The 18,386-nt window shown below is 47.3% G+C and overlaps 3 protein-coding genes across 3 annotated transcripts; all 3 read left to right on the top strand.

Moving 5' to 3' along the window:
• The first annotated feature begins 1,267 nt into the window (after positions 1-1,267).
• On the top strand, positions 1,268-15,509 carry 14-3-3epsilon (tyrosine 3-monooxygenase/tryptophan 5-monooxygenase activation protein epsilon). The gene is made up of 4 exons (XM_077677453.1): positions 1,268-1,585; positions 4,938-5,137; positions 12,470-12,920; positions 13,022-15,509. Exons 1-4 carry the CDS (start codon positions 1,522-1,524, stop codon positions 13,075-13,077), a joined length of 771 nt encoding a protein of 256 aa, XP_077533579.1. The 5' UTR covers positions 1,268-1,521; the 3' UTR covers positions 13,078-15,509.
• LOC144145747 (uncharacterized) lies at positions 9,358-9,828 on the top strand. The gene has a single exon (XM_077677454.1). It carries the CDS (start codon positions 9,358-9,360, stop codon positions 9,826-9,828), a length of 471 nt encoding a protein of 156 aa, XP_077533580.1.
• LOC144145748 (uncharacterized) lies at positions 10,085-10,477 on the top strand. The gene has a single exon (XM_077677455.1). It carries the CDS (start codon positions 10,085-10,087, stop codon positions 10,475-10,477), a length of 393 nt encoding a protein of 130 aa, XP_077533581.1.
• Positions 15,510-18,386: the final 2,877 nt, after the last annotated feature.

The raw sequence follows: 18,386 nt of genomic DNA, 5'->3' as shown, positions 1-18,386 counted from the left end.
CCTCGAATAAGTCTTAATGGGACCGTGAAGATGAAATGCAAATTACGTTCATTTGAAAGATGGTTCTGTTGGAATAACACTGACAACATGTTTAAAAGTAAACTTTTTTTCAGATAAGCTATACAACTAGAAAAACCAGAAATAGGCATGCGACTTGTCAGCTGCTTTCCTGCACTGAACCTGTGATGTGTTATGAACTGCTTGTTGCAGTTGGCCGTGGCCAACACAAATTAATTGGATTGTACACTTGCAGAATGAGCTATTCGCACTCGAATGTAGTGAATATTTTTATGGCAACTGGAACGGCGGGGTAAACAATGGAAGTTATGAACATGTAAATATAGAAGCAGTGGGTACGCCACTACATCCCATCTGACGCTGCCTAACACATCCATGGGGCGCATTGGGCTTGTCTGACACGACACTGGCCAGCTGGCTCAAGTGATACTGCCTCTTGTGATCCTGTTTGTGAAGTCATACCCAATGTTTCACAAGACAGTTACTATTAACCGTAACATAAATACAGCAGTAACAAGTTTGGTCAAGCAAACAGTGTAAAGAGTCATCTAGGACGGCGGACAGTAACCAACATAACCAAAAACGCTGTTTTGCAGATAGTGGCAGCCTTAGTCAACACATTAACATTCCTTTGAGGTACCTGCCCACAATACGTCATTGATTACGTCACGAAACATACGATGCGACGGGAGAGGTGAAATTTGGCTTGTTTTGTTTAATTTCTCAGCGAATAAAGCATCGTTCGTTGCCGGAAAAGCGCTGAGATAACTATAAAACAGCAAATCGTGAATAAATGTGCTGCAAAATTCTGGAGCACTGAAAATGTCGTTTAGAAAATGCGCGCATTCTCTTTTCTTGATGAAAGGCGCGGGCGGGGAGAGAACGGTCGCGGTGTGATCGCCGCGTGCGTGAATAACGCCGTAAGGCCACGCCCCTTTCCAACAACTGCCGGCCTATTTGTGATTACAGTTATCGAGCAGTCTGCAAAACTTGTTTTGTGATTGTTAGCACCTCAACTACGGGGGAAGTGCCCCGTCGGCTTTCCAACGGGAGTACTTTGAATGATCGTAATCGATTCGAAGTCGCATGAAACAGGCGCGCTGCCGGGCGACCCTTCCGAGCATCGCGTTCAGCTGCAGACGAAAAAAAATCTTGCGCGGGAAGTGGTGGCTCTGGCGTAGAATATCTGTCAGGACTATTTTCGGGGGGCTTATCTTGTTAGCAGATAACCACCGCTATCGTTCTTGACAGCCGCAGGGGGGTTTGTCCCGGCTAGGAACTACTTTAACGTCCGACAGCGAACGCTCCGGAGACGGCGGTTCGGCTGCATTGCCCGCTTTGCTGCATTGGTGTGTGCGGCGGCGCGGAGTAACCTGTCGTTCGTGGCGGCAAAGTGTTAGGCCTGGTGAAACCGGGAGGTGGTGCAGACTTTCTCAGCGTTGCATAAAGTGTTTTAAGTTATTACTTTACGCGCCGGCATAGTTTGTCCCTTCCTAGTTCACCATGGCCGAGAGGGAAGACAACGTCTACAAGGCCAAGCTAGCGGAGCAAGCTGAACGATACGACGGTAAGCTACATGCCCTTTCAGTCTCGAGTCTTTTCGGGCGCAGGCGTTAGGCCTATGCTGTCCTGCCACGATCTCCGCGGTTGTTTTTGCTCGTGGGATTGAAACGCGAACGCTTTCCGGTACCTCGTTTGAGGCTGCGTCAATTTTGCGGTACTCGTTGCCGCATGGACTGTGCGGATTGTTCCTCCGCGTGCGCGTTGGCGGACAAACGCCGGAGACAAACCTCGCGTGCCCTGCCCACGCCAGCAGCGACTGCTTTTGGTAGTACGAAAAATTAATTGTGCATATCTTGAGCTTCCGATTAGTCGGGGCGAGTGCATTTGCTTAGGACCGGAGCTCGGTTTGAGGTACTGGGCCTGGTTCGTAGAACAGTAGTGGCTGAAGTCGGATCACTGGCTGCTTTGTCCGGCGTTGGCGGTGTGCCCGGTTTTGACATTTGACGAGCTGCGAGCGCTTTGCGCATGGCGAGCGCTGCTATGCGAGCTCCAATTAAACTAGCGCAACCGTGCTTGCCGAGAAACGTTCCGTTCAAAAGCTCGCTTTCGGTTATAAAACGTCGTGGCAGCTCCTCTCGAGCCGACCCGTGATTCACGCGTCTTGCCCCTGGGACCTTGAGGGAAGTGCGTCTGTCACCAGTTTGGCAGCGGTTCCATTTTTTTTTTTTTTTTTTCTGTCCTGGGACTCGCCGTGCAGGCACGCTGCGCCGTTCGTTTGCTTGGCGTTTCATTCATCGTCCGTCCGTGCACGTCAAATAGTGCAGGCCGTGCCCCATGAGCCTGCGTTTTGGCCATCGCAATCGTCCACCAATTTCGTTCGGGCCTCTTCGGATTCCACGCGCGCTCTTGACATGCGCGCTGGCTGCATAAAATTGCCGAATTTGTTCTCCCGTTAGCGCACATTCGTAAACCTTGAATTGAGGCAGCCAATATTAGTTCCGCTGTTGAAACGCGGTTGTGTCTGTACGTTACGAGATTTTAATGGCGTCGACATTTTTCGGGGGCGCATGACCACTAGGGAAATAGCAGTCCGATCTTTAGCCCAAGTGCGGAGAGAGAGCCTGTGGGCACTCGTATTGGGCCTTGGGGAAGACGTATTAGCTGTAATCTTGCATTTAATTGGCAACGTAATGTTTTTGTTAGTTTGTTTGAAGTGTAATGTTTCGTAATCGTGAAAAGATAAAACTGCATGTCTCATTCGTAAATAATTTGTTAAGATAAGTTTTTTTTTGCTTCCGAGCCGCATTCTATCGCTCTCTGTTGATAAATTGGTGCTTAAAATGGGGGTGGGGGGGAATAAGCATAAATTTACAGGACTGGAGCGAGTGCTATTCCAGTTACAAAATTTGACAGCTCAAAAAATGTCCATTAGTGCCTTTGTCCTAAGTCGGCTATCAGTGGTGGCGCTTCAAAATCTTTCGTATCGCAAATGCGTAGGTACCCATTAAACAGTTTCCTTGGATGATAAGCTATGAATGGCCGCACTGTTCAACTGTTTTTTGCCTATTCAAATCCCAGTTGGATATCTATGTGCATGTGCACAAAAATGAGAGTAGTTCCATTTCTTTGCAGCCTGGTGATTGCATATTAGTCGCACAGAATTGAGTTTGCATGCCGCTAAGTTTCTAAATTTTTCACTGTAGAGAGTAGGACTGGATTAGCCTATGACTGACTGCTTTGCATTGCACTGTGCTGCTGGCATTCTAGTCGGGGAAAAAATTTACCTTTGAAGAAGGGTTTCCTGCTTGCTGTTAGTGGTGCCAAGGTACCAGGTACGATCTCGGACTTCTGTGCAGGAATCATTTCGTGCGGGAGCTATTTGTTCAGGTCCCCACTGCTCAGGTTTTTAAAGCGGAGCTTTCGATGTCTCACTGGTGGTATATGCCGTGTCACTCGCTGCAGGTAAACTTTCTCTGGTGATGATGATTATTATTGTGGGTTAAGTGAAAAAGTAGCACTTCTCGTGGTAGGAATCTATCACAGGTCCCTTGCATTATGGAGCAGACTTCTATGGATAGTTGGGCCATACCAACACGATCGAAGCAGCTTGGATTTGGAGAGGGGTTCGTAGATGTGCGAAATTAAACAGAAAAAATCATGCCCCTTTCTGTCGAATGACTGCGATAGTTGGGAACGAAACTTTCTTCATCCGAAACCAAATGGCAAAGGGTCGGTCATAGCCGCTGTGATCAAAAGTTCAAACTCTGCTGACGATCAAGGTATCCCTCACAAGAAAGCTTCATGTTCAACCATTCACGTCGTTCAGTGGAAGTGTTCCTAATTTTTTTCTTCCCACAAGCTAGCTATTTGAAATAATCACTTAGTTTATCATATTTCTACACATTATTATTATTTTTTTTAGCTGGAGTGGAATAGGAAGTATTAAGGCACTTCGGGCACTCACTCTTTCAAAAAAACAGTCGCTCAATTTATTATACTTGCCCGCAGTATTTTGAGAGGCTGGGGTGGGGTGATACCTTCTAGGTCGCTGTCAACAACCATGCATGAAAACTCTGTTCATATTTTGTAAACTAAGCCAGTGAATTCATGCATATAGCTAGCTATTCACGTAAAATTGCGCGACGTGTGCTTAGTCTCATCTTTTACCTTTATGGAGATCTTAGTGCTTTAGGAAATATTTGGGTGCATACATTTTCTCATTTAACACAGCTTTCTGCATTCGTACTGCGCCATGTATTTAATTTGCGTTTGTCACTCAACACGCTCGGTTAGAGCTGGATCTTTAAAAAGTGTATGCTGACTTCCGACAGTTGAATTAATGTAGATCCGCATTTTCGTTTTCTTTTCTTGTCCTAGGGCAGTGGTTATTGTGTGCCAAACAGTCCTACTGCCACAGCAGCAGGCACCTGTTTCCTTGTCCACAAGGAAATGAGGGAGCTAATAACATGCCCTTTATGTTTCTTTCCTCAATCAATGTGGGCGTTCTGTTGTTTGTGTCCAGTTTTGTTCTGAAAACGCCATCCTTTCATGCAGTGGTTGGCTCTGCTCAATCAGCTGCGAAGTTTTTGATGGGGCATATCAAGAATTCATTGCGGGGATTTTTATTTTCTTGCTTGAATGAATTTCTTTGAAAGAAAATCGCACCTTTTCTTTTCGTAAACACTGCTTGCAGCGGGCTCCTTGTTTTTCTTGGTATCTTTGTTAAGGGTGACTGCAGGGGCTGCAAGCGTTGGAACACCCGATTTCTCATGTCATGTAATGAGCTTTTTGAATGGCATAATTTGCCAGTTTAGTGCATGCAGGACGAGTGCTGTAGTCTGCTCTGACAAGGGCAGGTGCATGCATGTTCAAGCGTACTTGCTTGTGACAAACGCCCGTCCACCGCCGCCCTGCAGAGATGGTGGAGGCCATGAAGCGGGTGGCCTCGCTGGACGTGGAGTTGACGGTGGAGGAGCGCAACCTGCTGTCGGTGGCCTACAAGAACGTCATCGGGGCCCGCCGGGCGTCCTGGCGCATCATCTCCTCCATCGAGCAGAAGGAGGAGAACAAGGGCTCCGAGAGCCGCCTCGACATGATCCGCCAGTACCGGATACAGGTACGGCTTGGGCCGGATTGCGGGCTTCTCTCGATACCCTAGCTTGTATGGTTTATGGTCCTGGAAACAGGGGGCAGCTGAAGTGAATTGAAGCCAGCTAAAAGAAGCGGAGGAGATCAACACTTCTGTACCGCAAAAGAGATCTGTTGTTTTTGGGTGTTCCAGGAAATATTTCTTTCTTGCCACAGAAAGTGACTGATGCTAAAGTTTAAGATACGAAATGATAAAGAATAGGGTTTTCTAACAGGAATTTCAAACAACAGATTTATTACATTTTATTAAAAAAATGATTAGAACCAAAAATAAAAAGAAAAAAAATGAAGAAAACATCAAAGCCACATTTCACAGGGTGCGCATAAAAAACTTGAACACAAGGCCCCTGTGAAGTAATACTGCAAAAATGACCTCTGTAAGTACAAAAGTTATTTACATGCATACAATTATATGAACACTAGTTCGTACAGGTTGTTTTTGGGTAGTCCAGGAAATATTTTTTTCTTGCCAGGTGATGAATGCTAAAGTGTAAGTTATGAAATGAAAGAGGAAAAATGGGGCTTTCCAGTTTGAAACATGTATTTTCAACAGGTGTATTTACGAATTATCAAATTGTGAAAACAAAAAGTAACAAAGAAAAAAAATTTGACAACCGTAATTCTACTTTGCACACGGTAGACATAAAAACACTTTGAAATATACACTTTGGACATGACTCTTATAGAATAATACTGCAAATATGAGCGGTGTAAGCAAAAAAAATTATTTACATACTAAAATCTAAAAATAAACACAAACAGCCGCGTGCTGCTCCAGAGCGCTACGCCAAGGTCAATTCCGGGTGGTCTTAGTGGATGGAGGCAAGTCGACTCTCTGTGCAGCTGGTGCCAAACGGTCTTGCCTCAACGAAGTTGGCACCCTGCAGATAAGAGCTGCAGTGTTTAGAACAGGGCCGGATCTGTTTACAACGCGCCCCCGCGATAGAGCGACCGGAGAAGTGAAATTCGCCAGCACGCACCTGGTGGTGGTCCGGGGTGACTTGACGCACTTTTGCTGTCCGTACTAAAGTCTGACGAAGCTAAGTTGTCTCCGTGTCTGTGCTGCTACCAACATGCACAGATTCAAGCTTAGATGCATCGGAATCCGTCAAAATTCGCCGTTCACGTGAAGCGTAGGTGAGTGGCGACGACGCCATAACTGAAACCACGGGAGCTTGTCTCCCCACTGGCGAAGAACATTTAAATCCCCCCCCTCCCCCCGCGGCGGAAAAACGAAAACAACTCTAAAGTGAAACTGATTTCATCCTGTACCATTTGGATGACGTTAGCGGTACAGAAGCGCTTGGAGAGCGCCAAAATTTGAATTTGTTTTAATTGATAGCATAATATCGATGGGAATAGACAGTCTAGCCAGTGTTAACTGTTCAACTTTGAGCAAATATAAGAACCAGAACAAAAATCATTTTGTTACCACACCCTGGTTACCACATTCACAGAGCACAGAACTCTCTGCAATCTGAAATTCTTGTTCTGGAAAACTGTTTTTACAGATAAGGAAAATGATTAGCACCACACGAACATTACCTCTTGTAGCCAAAGGTGTTCAAATACACTTAGCCGAGTGTTCCTCCTGTGAACACAGGGTGCTAGTAAAGAGGTGTAGGTGCCAAGTTCCACTTGTAGCACATGTTAGGCATCTTATTTTCATGGTGCAGCGGTGAGACAGCTGCGCATATTGCGCAGTTATGATACAAATCTGTTTTCCTGTGCCAAACTGCTCCAAAAGAGTCTGAGAGCCAAGGATTTTAACGCTCCCGCCACGTTTCAGTAGGGAAAATGCTTATAGACGGCATAATTTTCCAGCACCCCCAAGGTGATGCTGCTTATGAAGGTTTAATTCATTGATGATTCAATAAAAATCCCACATAAAATTCTCTCGATTGTTTTTTCGGAAGTCACAATGCCGGGTGGCACATGTTATATTCTGTGAGTTTTTAAAGTTTTCTATCTAAAACCATTGCAAAGTCCTGTAAAAAAATACTTATGTGTACTGATGGGGCAAACTATAGTGTTTTCTATCTAAAACCATTGCAAAGTCCTGTAAAAAAATACTTACGTGTACTGATGGGACAAACTATAGTGCAAATTGATGAAAAAAAAACGGAAATTTTCGGAGCGCCGTATCTCTGGAACGACGTCACTGGGCGGCGGCATCTTGGTGTGATGAAGATTGGAAAACATGGCCGCCGGGCAAAGCAGGTGCTCGTGGTTCAGGCAGAGTGCTCTTCGCCAATTTATACTGTGGTTTGGGTTATGGGGGTGGCTGGGTTTACATTGTTGCGCGACTCGAAATATGGGAGTTCATCAAAAACGAGGTGCCCACGAATTCACCCTGTTTCGGACTTGAATGTGCGGCCCGGTGCATGCTTGAATTGAAGTGAAATTTCGAACTTATTGCGGTGTTATAAAACGCGGAGTTATTGCTGCCTTTCACAGCGAGCTTGCGAGCGGCGGAAATGGAACGATCGACACTGGAGAAGTGGCAGTGCAGGCTACTCTGCCGTAAAATGTTCAAGCTGTGTCCGATAACTGGACTGGCTAATATTGCACGCTAGTAATAATGGTTCATCCATCTGAAGTGAAATTTTTTTGCCAAAGGGGAACTGGCTGAACATACCAACGTTACTCAAATTACGATCGTAGGGAACGTGCACCTTAAGGATTGAAATGGGAGGGCTGGTGGGGTGCGACGACTGTCACCTCTCTTTGTGCAACTTTTGCCGTGGTTCTACACCTGTGCGTAAAGAAAGCCCCGTCTGGGATTACAAGAATAATAATTCCAGTATTCACATGATAATAAAAATGCCTTACAATTGCTGATTTTTTCAATTCATTATTCTCAACGGCGCTGCACGCAAACTATTACCTATGCATAAGCCTAAGAATTTAAAAACGGTTTGAGGTAATGCAATTCATGCCTTGTGATACTATGGTAGAAAAGTTTTCATTGAAAGGCTGTTTCAGTCATATGTACATTAGAAATTGATTAAAAAGTGTACCCCCCCCCTCCCCCCCATATCCCCCTTAGTTGCCAAAAAGTTTGATTGTTAGGCTCCTAAGGTGTCATAATAAATGTCGTTGTTCTGCTCCAAATCATGGTTCTGCTCCAAAATCGAGATTTTGCTGCTCCAAAAACTGCTCCCAAATCTGATTCAGCTGTCTCACCCCTGATGGTGGGCAGGCATGAATGTAGCTGAAAAGCACTCTGAACAGCACATCTCTGTCTTCGGGAACAGACTTTGCCACACGCTAGTTGCATTTGCAAACGCTGAAATGGGATCCGCTGGAGAAGACTTGGCCGGAATCATTTGCAGTGCTTACACAAACTAGTGTGTGTGCCCTAGCTTGCTTTTTTTTTTTGTTATAGTTTGCGTGCTTTTTTACCAAGCTTTATTTACATTGGTGGTCTCTTCTGAGTGCTTGCTCAAAAAAAGTTCCGGAGTGTCCACAAGTACGGCAATCGTCGGAAAGCCTGGAACAAAGGGCAGATGACTGCGGCTGCCGTCCCAGTCGCAGTTCCGGACGGAGCATGCTCTTCAAGCATCGCGGAGCCTCTTCCCGGACCCTTCGTTGATTGTTGTGAGGCCGAGAGTGTGGAAAGTGCCACATCGTCGTATGTCGGACCGCCAGATGCTGTCGACCGTGATGGGCGCTCTCGCGAACCCACTTGCGGTGGCACCACGTCAGCAGCCATTGAAACTCCGGGCGTTCGCGCGTCGAACATTCTATCTCGAGTTTCAGCCCAGATTCCGAGCAGTGAAGAAATCGCCCAGTGGGCGCAGACAAGGCTGGATGTTTTGGATTCCGTAGCATCGAAGTCCGCTTCAAAGCGTAAGCTCGAGCTTCTGAACGAAGGCTGCGACGAAAATGACGGTGGTAAGGACTCCACATTCTTCGTTGTAAATAAGATGCTGAACGGTCTGCTTTTGTCAGCAAAGTGCAACAAGTGCAACGAAGGATCGATACGCCTCGACTACGCGCTGCCTTGGACTGGCGGCGAGGATGGAACTTTTTTGTGACAATTGTGGCATAGTGAACAGTGCGTGGTCGTCCTCGAGGTGCTCTGGCTAACAAAAAACGAACCCCTTTGAGGTAAACGTGCGTGCTTTGAGGGTTGTGCAGTCAGTTGGCAGGAAACAATCTGCCATAAATGACATTTTTTCTGCGATGGACATTTCCCATCAAGCACTGCACCACAAGTCCTATCAGAGACTGCAGAGGAAGTGCAGCCACCCTGCCACCACATCAGCTGCCACCTGCATTGAAGCAGATAGTGCACAGAAGGTTCACGAGATTTACAAGGACCTAGGTGGAGTGCCAGGCAACATTGCCGTCATTTACGTTGGCACGTGGATGACGAGGGGCCGCAGCAGTCATATTGGCGTGGGCTGTGTGATTGAGCTGTACACAGGCTTGGTCTTGGACCACTGTGTCCTGTCCAACTACTGCCAAGGCTGTGCTGTTGGCCCCAAGCCTGGTGATGACAACTATGAGGAGTGTCCTGAGAAGCACAAGCCACAGTGCCAAAAGAACACCGATGCAAATGCCGGCCAAAGGGAAGTTGAAGCAGCTAGGATCATGTTCGAAAGATCGTTTGGCAAGTACAAGCTTCGCTACATCAATGTGCTCTGTACGTGACAGTGACCGTGACAGCTGTACGTACCTTGCCCTCACGCAAGACAAAGTGTACGGCTACATGGTGATCAAAAAACAGGAGTGCGTGAATCATGTAAAAAAAAAGAATGGGCACTTCCTAGCGCAACCTTTTTGACAAGCACAAGTCGAAAGGCCGAGAACTGAGCATGGGTGGCAAGGGCCGGCTGACTCTGGGCCTGATAAAGAAGTTAATTATTATGGCTGGGCCATTAAGAGTCACCCCAACGATGTTCCTGGCATGGAGTGGGCTATCATGGCCAGTTATTACCACGTCACATCCACAGACCAGGAGCCACACCACGACCTGTGCCCAAGTGGGACAGACTCCTGGTGCCCGCACAATCGGGCATTGGCGAAGGGAGAGTCACTGCTGCCGATCTACAAGCGCCTCTCAAACAAGGAGCTCCTCGAAAGGTGTGCGCAGGGAAAAACCCAGAACGCCGTGGAGAGCATGAACAGCATCATCTGGTCACTCCAGTCCAAGGGCCAGTTGGCCTCCCTTCGGAGTGTGGGAAGTGCAGTTGCAGATGCAGTCTGCCGTTCCAATGGTGGCTGCAAGAGTGCCCTGCAAGAAATCGCTGCTCAACTGGGCTTCATCCGAAAAGGACGGCCGAAGGGTAAAGAGGGATGAAAAGTTGCATTGTTCAGCGTCCAAGAAACGCAAAACTGGGTTGCGCTCTACAGAGGCCAAGGCCACAGCATGTCGGGATTACTGCCCAGGAGGATTCTTAAGCGTTTCAGGCATGTTGTGAACTTGGAAACAAGAGTGAACTTTCAAAGTCAATTTTCTCAACTCTCGATTTTTGCCTATGTGCACTGGAACATCTGTCATTTTTGAACAAAGACTGATAGAGTTCTTCCGCTTTTTACACTAGGCTCAGGAGGCCTTTAGCAGTGCCATAAAGCTTTATATCTCTTCTTACCCGTGATTTTAATTTTTCAGAACACATTTGATAATTACTGCAATGTGTGTGCAAAACATCTATGGTTTTGCAATTTTATTTACGGTTACAAGAACTAGAAAACTCAACTACTAGCTTCTTGGCACAAGCTGATGCGTTGAGAACATAATACAAAAAAAATTTCATTTAGCAATAATTAGCTCTTTAATTGTAAAGTGTATTAATTAGTATAATTATGCTTGTAACTCAAAAAGTGCAACGGGTATTTAAAAACGGTTTTTATATTTGTAACCCTCACAATCATCTACACACACACACACCAAGTTTCATCACAAACAGTACATTAACAAAAAAAAATTAGTTTTACTTGCCACGTCTCCCCTTAAACGAAATGCCGAAAAGTTGTGGCCAGGTCACTGAAGTAAGAGCTAGTGCTAGTAACGAAAGCTCCACTGCACAGGGAACTTTCGTATTAAAGGCAATACAGTGCGCAGGAAAAACAATATTTGAATATTGCTTTTAAGGGGGCAGACTGGTCTTAGAGCTATTTTTTTATTTACCAACCAATTTTAATGAAACTGCACTGCGTTATAGACTTTTTTGTGCTGATTTCAAATCTGTGATTAAATCTTTAGTAAGTTGATTATATTTTGAGTTAATTAATGATTAATTGCCATTATTTTGGGTCACAGTTACAAAATAACCACTCCATACAGAATGGCAATTACCACGTGTCAAGGCAGACAAATGACTAAAGAATACAACATAGGAAGAACTTTTTTGATTCAGCTATTTTTGGTCGTTTTACGACACAATGAACTTCGCTTCTCCCGCGCTCTGCCAGAAATGGCTCGCAGGTGGTGCCAATTGAACACAATAATAATTTTCCAAAGCCTCCATTTGAAAAATTTATTTCCAACATTGTATTCTCCACACATTTTGGTATCAGAAGCAAAAAGAATTAAAGCTGTACCTGCTCTGGGTGCCAAGATATCTGAGGATGAAATGCTACCTTTGCATTGCGAGAAAAGTGCTGTTTCACCATAGAACTCTGCGCTAACTGAGCTGTAGAGTGCACTTTAAAATGCTATTATAATATAATAAGAACAAAATATGGTGCCTCTTGATGAGGATATTTACAGACTGATATAAAAATGGCCGTGGAGGCCAAAAATGCCATTTTTGAGAAAACACATTTTTTGACCGTTTTTTGGCCCCAAAGACCCAACTGCCCCCTTAAGAAATAACTGCATGATACTCGCGCATTTCTCATCCGCATCTGGTCCCAGAGGAGCGTTCTCGAGCTGCTCAATGCATCACATCTGTTGTTGGTACCTTGTTGCGAAGCAGGCACGGCATGTTTCATGTTCCTGCCATTGTAAGCATTTCTGGGGGCTCCTTGTTGTTCGCATGATCAGCTGCGTTGTCCACACGCACTTGTCGTAAATTTCATGGCCGCGTTCGGCGTGTAGTGGGAGCGAAGCGTTTGAAATGGGGTACTTGTTGGCTGCCTGTAGCAGACATTGCCTTGTGTCCTCTCTGTCAGCATTTTAAGATATCCATGGTCCCCTCAAAAAGCGTTTAGCGATGAAGGGGGGCAAATACATAGCACCTATGGGAGGTAAATGCATGGCAAGAAAAAGTTTTGACTCAACCAATATTTCGAGATACCAGAGTTCATGCCAAAAAGCCAAAATGTCTTCTGCAACGATTGCTCACAGGTGGAGACTGAGCTGAAGGAGATCTGCCAGGACATCCTGGACGTGCTGGACAAGCACCTGATCCCGACGGCGTCGACGGGCGAGTCCAAGGTGTTCTACTACAAGATGAAGGGCGACTACCACCGCTACCTGGCCGAGTTTGCCACGGGCAACGACCGCAAGGAGGCGGCCGAGAACTCGCTGGTGGCCTACAAGGCGGCCAGCGACATCGCCATGACGGAGCTGCCGCCCACGCACCCGATCCGGCTGGGCCTGGCGCTGAACTTCTCGGTGTTCTACTACGAGATCCTGAACTCGCCCGACCGGGCCTGCCGGCTGGCCAAGGCGGCCTTCGACGACGCCATCGCCGAGCTGGACACACTCAGCGAGGAGTCCTACAAGGACTCCACGCTCATCATGCAGCTGCTCAGGGACAACCTCACCCTCTGGACCTCCGACATGCAGCACGACGGTGGGTTGGGTTTCTAGGCCGATGGGGGGTTGTGCCGGCTTTGCGGCAGCCGCAGGGTTTGCATGCCCTGTTTCTGATTGTTGCTTTCCTTGGTACCGCAGGTGAGGGTGAACAGAAGGAGCAGGCACCAGAGGTTGAAGACCAAGACGTTTCGTAAGCGTGGCACTAGGCTCTTTCTCTCTACAACAAGTGCGAGCAGCAGCAGATGAAGAAGAAAGCAGGGGGGGAAACCCGTGGTGGGATGATTGCGTGATCTGTCTTGCGACTAGTACGTGTTTGTTAGTGACCTAAAACTCCGACAGCGAGAAGTCTCCTTTCTTTTTCTTCCTTCTTTTAAAGGGCTTTGAACAGCGCGGAGGCTCGGCGCATTGTAGCGTTTCTTTCGCCAGGTTTTACGAGCGACCAGGTTTCACTCCCCCCTTGCGCACAGTTCCCCGTTGGCCGTAGTGCACTCAACTTGGCCAATGGGCATTTTACTTAGCGTAGCCTACTTGTAACAGGGCCACGACCAAGAAGCCTAAAATGGTGTGGCGAGCGACCAAGAGGAAGAAGGGTAGAACGTGCCCCGGGGGGGGGGGTGGGGAAAGTTTGCCAAGGCAATATAGAAGGCGCGCCTCCCAGTTTGTAGTTGCCCCGAAGTGAGGCGCACTGCTTTTCGGTGTCCCGTAGCTTCACGTTTTTTACACAAGCGTTCCTTCTGTATTGCTTTCCGCTCTGTACCGTGACATTCGAAAGGTTCACACGTTCCGTATGTGGGGTGGGGAGAGAGGAAGTTGTGTTCTGCTAGCAGCGCTCACTGGCTTGCCCCGAAGGTTTTAACATTGGCATTTGGTTTTCGAAACGAGGCGTGCGCCCTGTGTGATTCACCCCCACCCCATCTTCTCGTTTTAGCGTGGTGTGAACGAATCTCTGTTCGACCCTGGCTGTGTTCTTGAGGCGTGCTGGTCGCTTGGCACGGCTGGTACCCCTGCCGCTAGTTTAATTGGAAAAATTGCCAATGGGTGTCTCGAGATGATTGTTTCGTTGTTACCAGTGACTTGTTGTCGATATTGTGCACTTTTGTCGCAGGTCTCAAGTGCTTTCTTGTTTTAACAAGCAGACATTCCACAGTGTACTCGAGACACCCGGTACTTGGAGCAGGTTTTTCTTTAAGTGCTGAGGAAAAGGAGCAATAGTGCATGCAGTAGCCGTTCTTGTGTGGTTACCACCGCTGCTGGGGTTGGAGCTTTCTTCTTCGTCGCCCCCTTGGTTGTTTGAGGGGAGGCCCCTGTTACGGAGATTACGCCCGTACCTGCTATCATCTCGCTTGCCTCTCGGCAACTTGTCAATCCACCAGGCACAGTCGGGCCACCAGTAGGCAGGCAGCTCTCGTTGTTGTCCGAGGTGGCGACCCGCGCATATTCGGCACTGCATTTTCCTCTCTCTCTCTCCTCCGCCGGTAGTGCGCTGCACATTCCTGTCCCCATGCTCTCTCTCTCCCGCCGAGCACAGGAGGGAGAAAAGTCGGATGCCGCGTGTGCATGTGTGTGTAAATGTCCGCGTGTGTGCCTTTTTTTCCTTTCGCGCTCATTCCTGGATGCGGCGGCCTGTTCGTCGCCCGAGACAGTAGGCTGTGTTGTCTGGAGAGGAAACTTGCTCGCCTGTTGCGCCCTCTCTCTCTTTACTCTCTCCTCGTTGCGTACAAAGAAAAAGACGACAAGCTTTTATTTATTGTTTTGCTTGCTTTTTGATAGCCGGTTTTACAATTGCCATTCAAGGTAGAGATGCTCCAGTGCATTCTTTCTACGAATCGCTCTCACCTGTTTTTTGGGGCAAGTTGTTTTGTTGTGTAAAGAGTTGGATGGTGGGCTTCTGTCATGATGCATTCCGGGTCTTTTTTTTTTTTTTTTTTTTTTTCCTCCTTTTAAAGTAATGTTCTTGCTAGAATTGCCACTGTCGAGCTTTTATACAAGCGTCTCTCTGCCCAAGCACACCTGCGAAAGCAGACTTTGTAGTCCTGCCACAGCCTTAGGCTGTTGCCTCGGAAGCTAGTGAAGCCACTACCTTAGCGTCAGCGGGTGCCATTTGCATGTCTAACTTGCTGGGTTTTTTCTTTTTTTTTCTCTCCCGCGCTCGAACGAGATTAGCTGATTATTTATATAAGGACTCCCAAAGACGAAGCAGTTTTCGGAAGGTTTGGCACACTGTCGTGTACGGATGACCGCTCTATTAGCTGTTTCTCTGCTGTGTATAGTTTCTTTTTCTTTCCCGAATAAATTCTCGTCTCTGTGCGTCTTGGCACCGTCTGTGTGGCAGTTGTGAAGCACTAGTGTCTGTGCAGTGTGTACACACGTCACCCCTCCCCCTTCTCCCCGATCGTCGGGGAGGCGTGTTTTGCGGGGGCTCATCATCGGATTGTGTCTGGAGAACGTGGTGAACCCGACGTAGTTTTCGCTCCATTTGCCGCGCATCCCTGCCTCTTGATCAGTCTCCCACAGTTTCCCCCCCTCTTTGTGTGCTAGGATGCATGTACGACGACTTTATATCTCTGCATACTATGGCATTGTGTAAATTGGGTAATAAAAACTTAAAATTTCAGACAACCTACAACTGGCGTTCTCCCTTCTTGCGCAGTCTCGATGGGACTGGCTACCATCGAGTGCCGCTAGTTGGATGGGATCAGTGTTGTCTATGGAGCTAAACTAGGTGAAACGTTCTGTGCTGCTGAAAAACGCAGTGGAATAGCATAGCGCACTCATTTGACATGAAGAGTCTTCAAATGCATTCAAGATGCCAGTGGAGCAGGAGTACAAGCCACAAGTGTGGAAAAAAAGCCCCAGGAAGGACTAACAAGTGGCCTTGTAAAACATGCCGACGTTGCAATCTCAAACATAAACGTTTCAAAGCCAGTTAACCCTGTAACGCGAGTGAAAGTTGCTGTATTTTCATATGTATAGACGGTATTCGTTGAAAAGTTTAGCGGTCAATTTCTTCGCTTGGCAACACTGGAAACGGCCACAGACATGGCCGATGCGCAACGGACACGGCGCAACCTTGGCCACTGCGGCCGCACGCCGAAGAAAAAAAAAAAAGACACCGGCGTGCGTCATCTGCTCCGTTCCAGTCCGATTCTAAACTGTGGCGCCAACAGAGATGTTATTAATTGCACTCACAGTGAACTCGACGCAATACTTTGTGTTTGGCAGAGTTGGTAACGTGAAGCACAGTCATGTGTTTCACAGTCGTGCTTAGCACGGACAAGTGTCGCCATCCCGCGGAGCCCGACGTAACGAGTGACGGCGCACTCCTGCAGGCCGTGCACACGTCGCCTAGCAACAGACGCTTGGCCACAAATATGGTGGCGCAGACTTGGTTGCCTGCATGCATTGAACACCGTGGATAACCCGCACCAATAATGCAAAAATTGCAGGGGTAAAGTATAGGTGCGGGTTGTATACGAGATTTTTCCATTAGTGCAGCTTCACGGCAATGCTCGTTTGAAGTGGGGCCCCTAAAGTAGCCATAGCAACTAAGCCACTCTTATCACACTGATAGCGCTCATTTTTCACATAGCTCAACAATATAACAACCTGAGAAACAATATTGCAGAAGTCTGCAAGAGTTCTCCATAAAGGAAAAGTGCTGTTCAAGAGTAAAGAGCGAGTGCCAATACTCAAAACACTGCTCCATACCATGATGATGATAGGTATGAGGTGAATTTTGTGTGAAATGAGCTGGTGGCTTTCGCTGGTCTATTTTTAGGTACTTTAATGTAATCTGTTTCTAAGGTTATGATCAGACTACTGACGCAAAAGCCATATCGTGATCTGTAAACTTAAAAAACGGGGTGTCGCGCAGTTGGGTTGGCAGACACGTGAAATGACGTCATTAAGTTATTGCGGCAACAGTCTGAACCAGGCCTAATTTTTACCTTTTTGCTGTATAATACTGTAGAATCTCAATGTATATGATAACAGTTGATCCGAATTTCGCGATGTTGCAAATTTTTGGGGTGCTTCAGATGACTACGTTATATAAAAAACGCTATCATACGGGTTTACACGAATAGTTTCTGAAGCGTCCACACTTGATACAAACGCACGAACGACCGGCCCAAGTGAGCGGGCTATGCGGCAGGCCTTGTAGGAGGAGGAGTGCCACTGCGCAATGCGCGGCCGCTGCACTTTTTCCCCAAGCTCGTCTGCTTCGACCTCCAATGCTGTTTCCACAAATGTAGATTTTTCTCCCACTGGAGAAAATCAAGAGCCCGATATTGAGGGCTGGGGTAATCTCGAAAGTCAAGCTTCTGCTCAAGATCTTGTCCCCGCTGATGTCTATTGAATGATTTGGTGGAAGAAGTTGATTAAATCGCGACTGACGGTGATGGTGGAGATCCCATTGACCTCAGAAGACCATCGTGCTCAATGTTCAGCGACGCACTGCAAGTGCTGGCAGTGTGAGCGATGAAATTACGGCACGATTTTACGCGTTTTAGGTAGCATTCCTCACTGACATTGAAGGCAGCAAAATACAAAAGGCATTACAGACTTTTTCAGCCCACAGTAGTTCGTTTGTTAATTTTCATGTCCACCTGGACTTTTTTTTTAAATGCAGAGCATTTCTTAGCCTCGCCTCTTCCTGCGTCGGTCGGCGTCCACAGCTCCGCGTCCGCAGCAGGTGCGCCTCTCCTCCTTCCCTCCTCTCTCAACAGCAGCTGGCGCGCGCATGCGTCGTAGTCAGCCCGTTCGCTCCGTCGCGGTCTCGGCGTAACAAGTGCGCGATAGCAGCGCGGTGGGGAGTGGAAGGGCGCGCGCTGCTTGCGCATGTGCGCTCTCCCCCCCGTACTGCTCTCCCTCTACTGCGCGCGCTGCAAATATAAAGCGGCTAGCGGTCGCTCGTGCTTCAGTCACTGCGTTCCTCCTTTCTTCCTTGGTTGACACTCGCTCCACCCTAACGCGACTTTACTCTCCTCTCTCTACCCCAAACCAACACCAACGCAACTACGACCCAACTACCCACCCTAACGCGACTTTACGCGGCGTTAACGACCCCCAATGCTCTGCATTTACTCGTGTTCCCCTCGCGGGAAGGCGCGGGAATTTTTTTTGGCTCATGAATTCGTGATGATATGGAGATTTTGCGTGGCCCCAACGAATTCGTATCATAGAGATTCTACTGTAATTGTATTCTGCATTCATACAAGAATTGTAGGTTGCGACGCCTTTTGGTGTTTCACTAATGGGCCATTCGGCCTCTTGATGTTCTATTGAACAGATCATTCAAGGCAGATGCCAAGCGTCTTTACGCTGAATGGATTCTTTATGACCTCTGACCTTCTGAAGGTCTCTAGGCCAACTGTACTCAATATTTCAACATCTTGAAAAAGTTATTTCCATACAGCCTGCCTAAAAGTACTACAATATAGAAAGTATGACAGCTGAAATGCGCATATCTGCGGTGCAAATGACCCTAAAAAAATCGGAGATT

This window comes from Haemaphysalis longicornis, unplaced genomic scaffold, assembly GCF_048455015.1.
Source record: "Haemaphysalis longicornis isolate Haplotype H1 unplaced genomic scaffold, Haemaphysalis longicornis Haplotype H1 scaffold_7, whole genome shotgun sequence".
Taxonomy (NCBI): domain Eukaryota; kingdom Metazoa; phylum Arthropoda; class Arachnida; order Ixodida; family Ixodidae; genus Haemaphysalis; species Haemaphysalis longicornis.
This window is presented reverse-complemented; position numbering and strand designations above follow the sequence as displayed.

What these genes read in the sequence shown, in the direction of transcription:
- 14-3-3epsilon (XM_077677453.1), top strand. Translation starts at nt 1,522, where the DNA reads ATGGCCGAGAGGGAAGACAACGTCTACAAGGCCAAGCTAGCGGAGCAA. An exon ending in GCAAGCTGAACGATACGACG is followed by an intron (nt 1,586 to 4,937) that starts GTAAGCTACATG and finishes GCCGCCCTGCAG; the next exon opens with AGATGGTGGAGGCCATGAAG. An exon ending in TCCGCCAGTACCGGATACAG is followed by an intron (nt 5,138 to 12,469) that starts GTACGGCTTGGG and finishes GATTGCTCACAG; the next exon opens with GTGGAGACTGAGCTGAAGGA.
- LOC144145747 (XM_077677454.1), top strand. Translation starts at nt 9,358, where the DNA reads ATGGACATTTCCCATCAAGCACTGCACCACAAGTCCTATCAGAGACTG.
- LOC144145748 (XM_077677455.1), top strand. Translation starts at nt 10,085, where the DNA reads ATGGAGTGGGCTATCATGGCCAGTTATTACCACGTCACATCCACAGAC.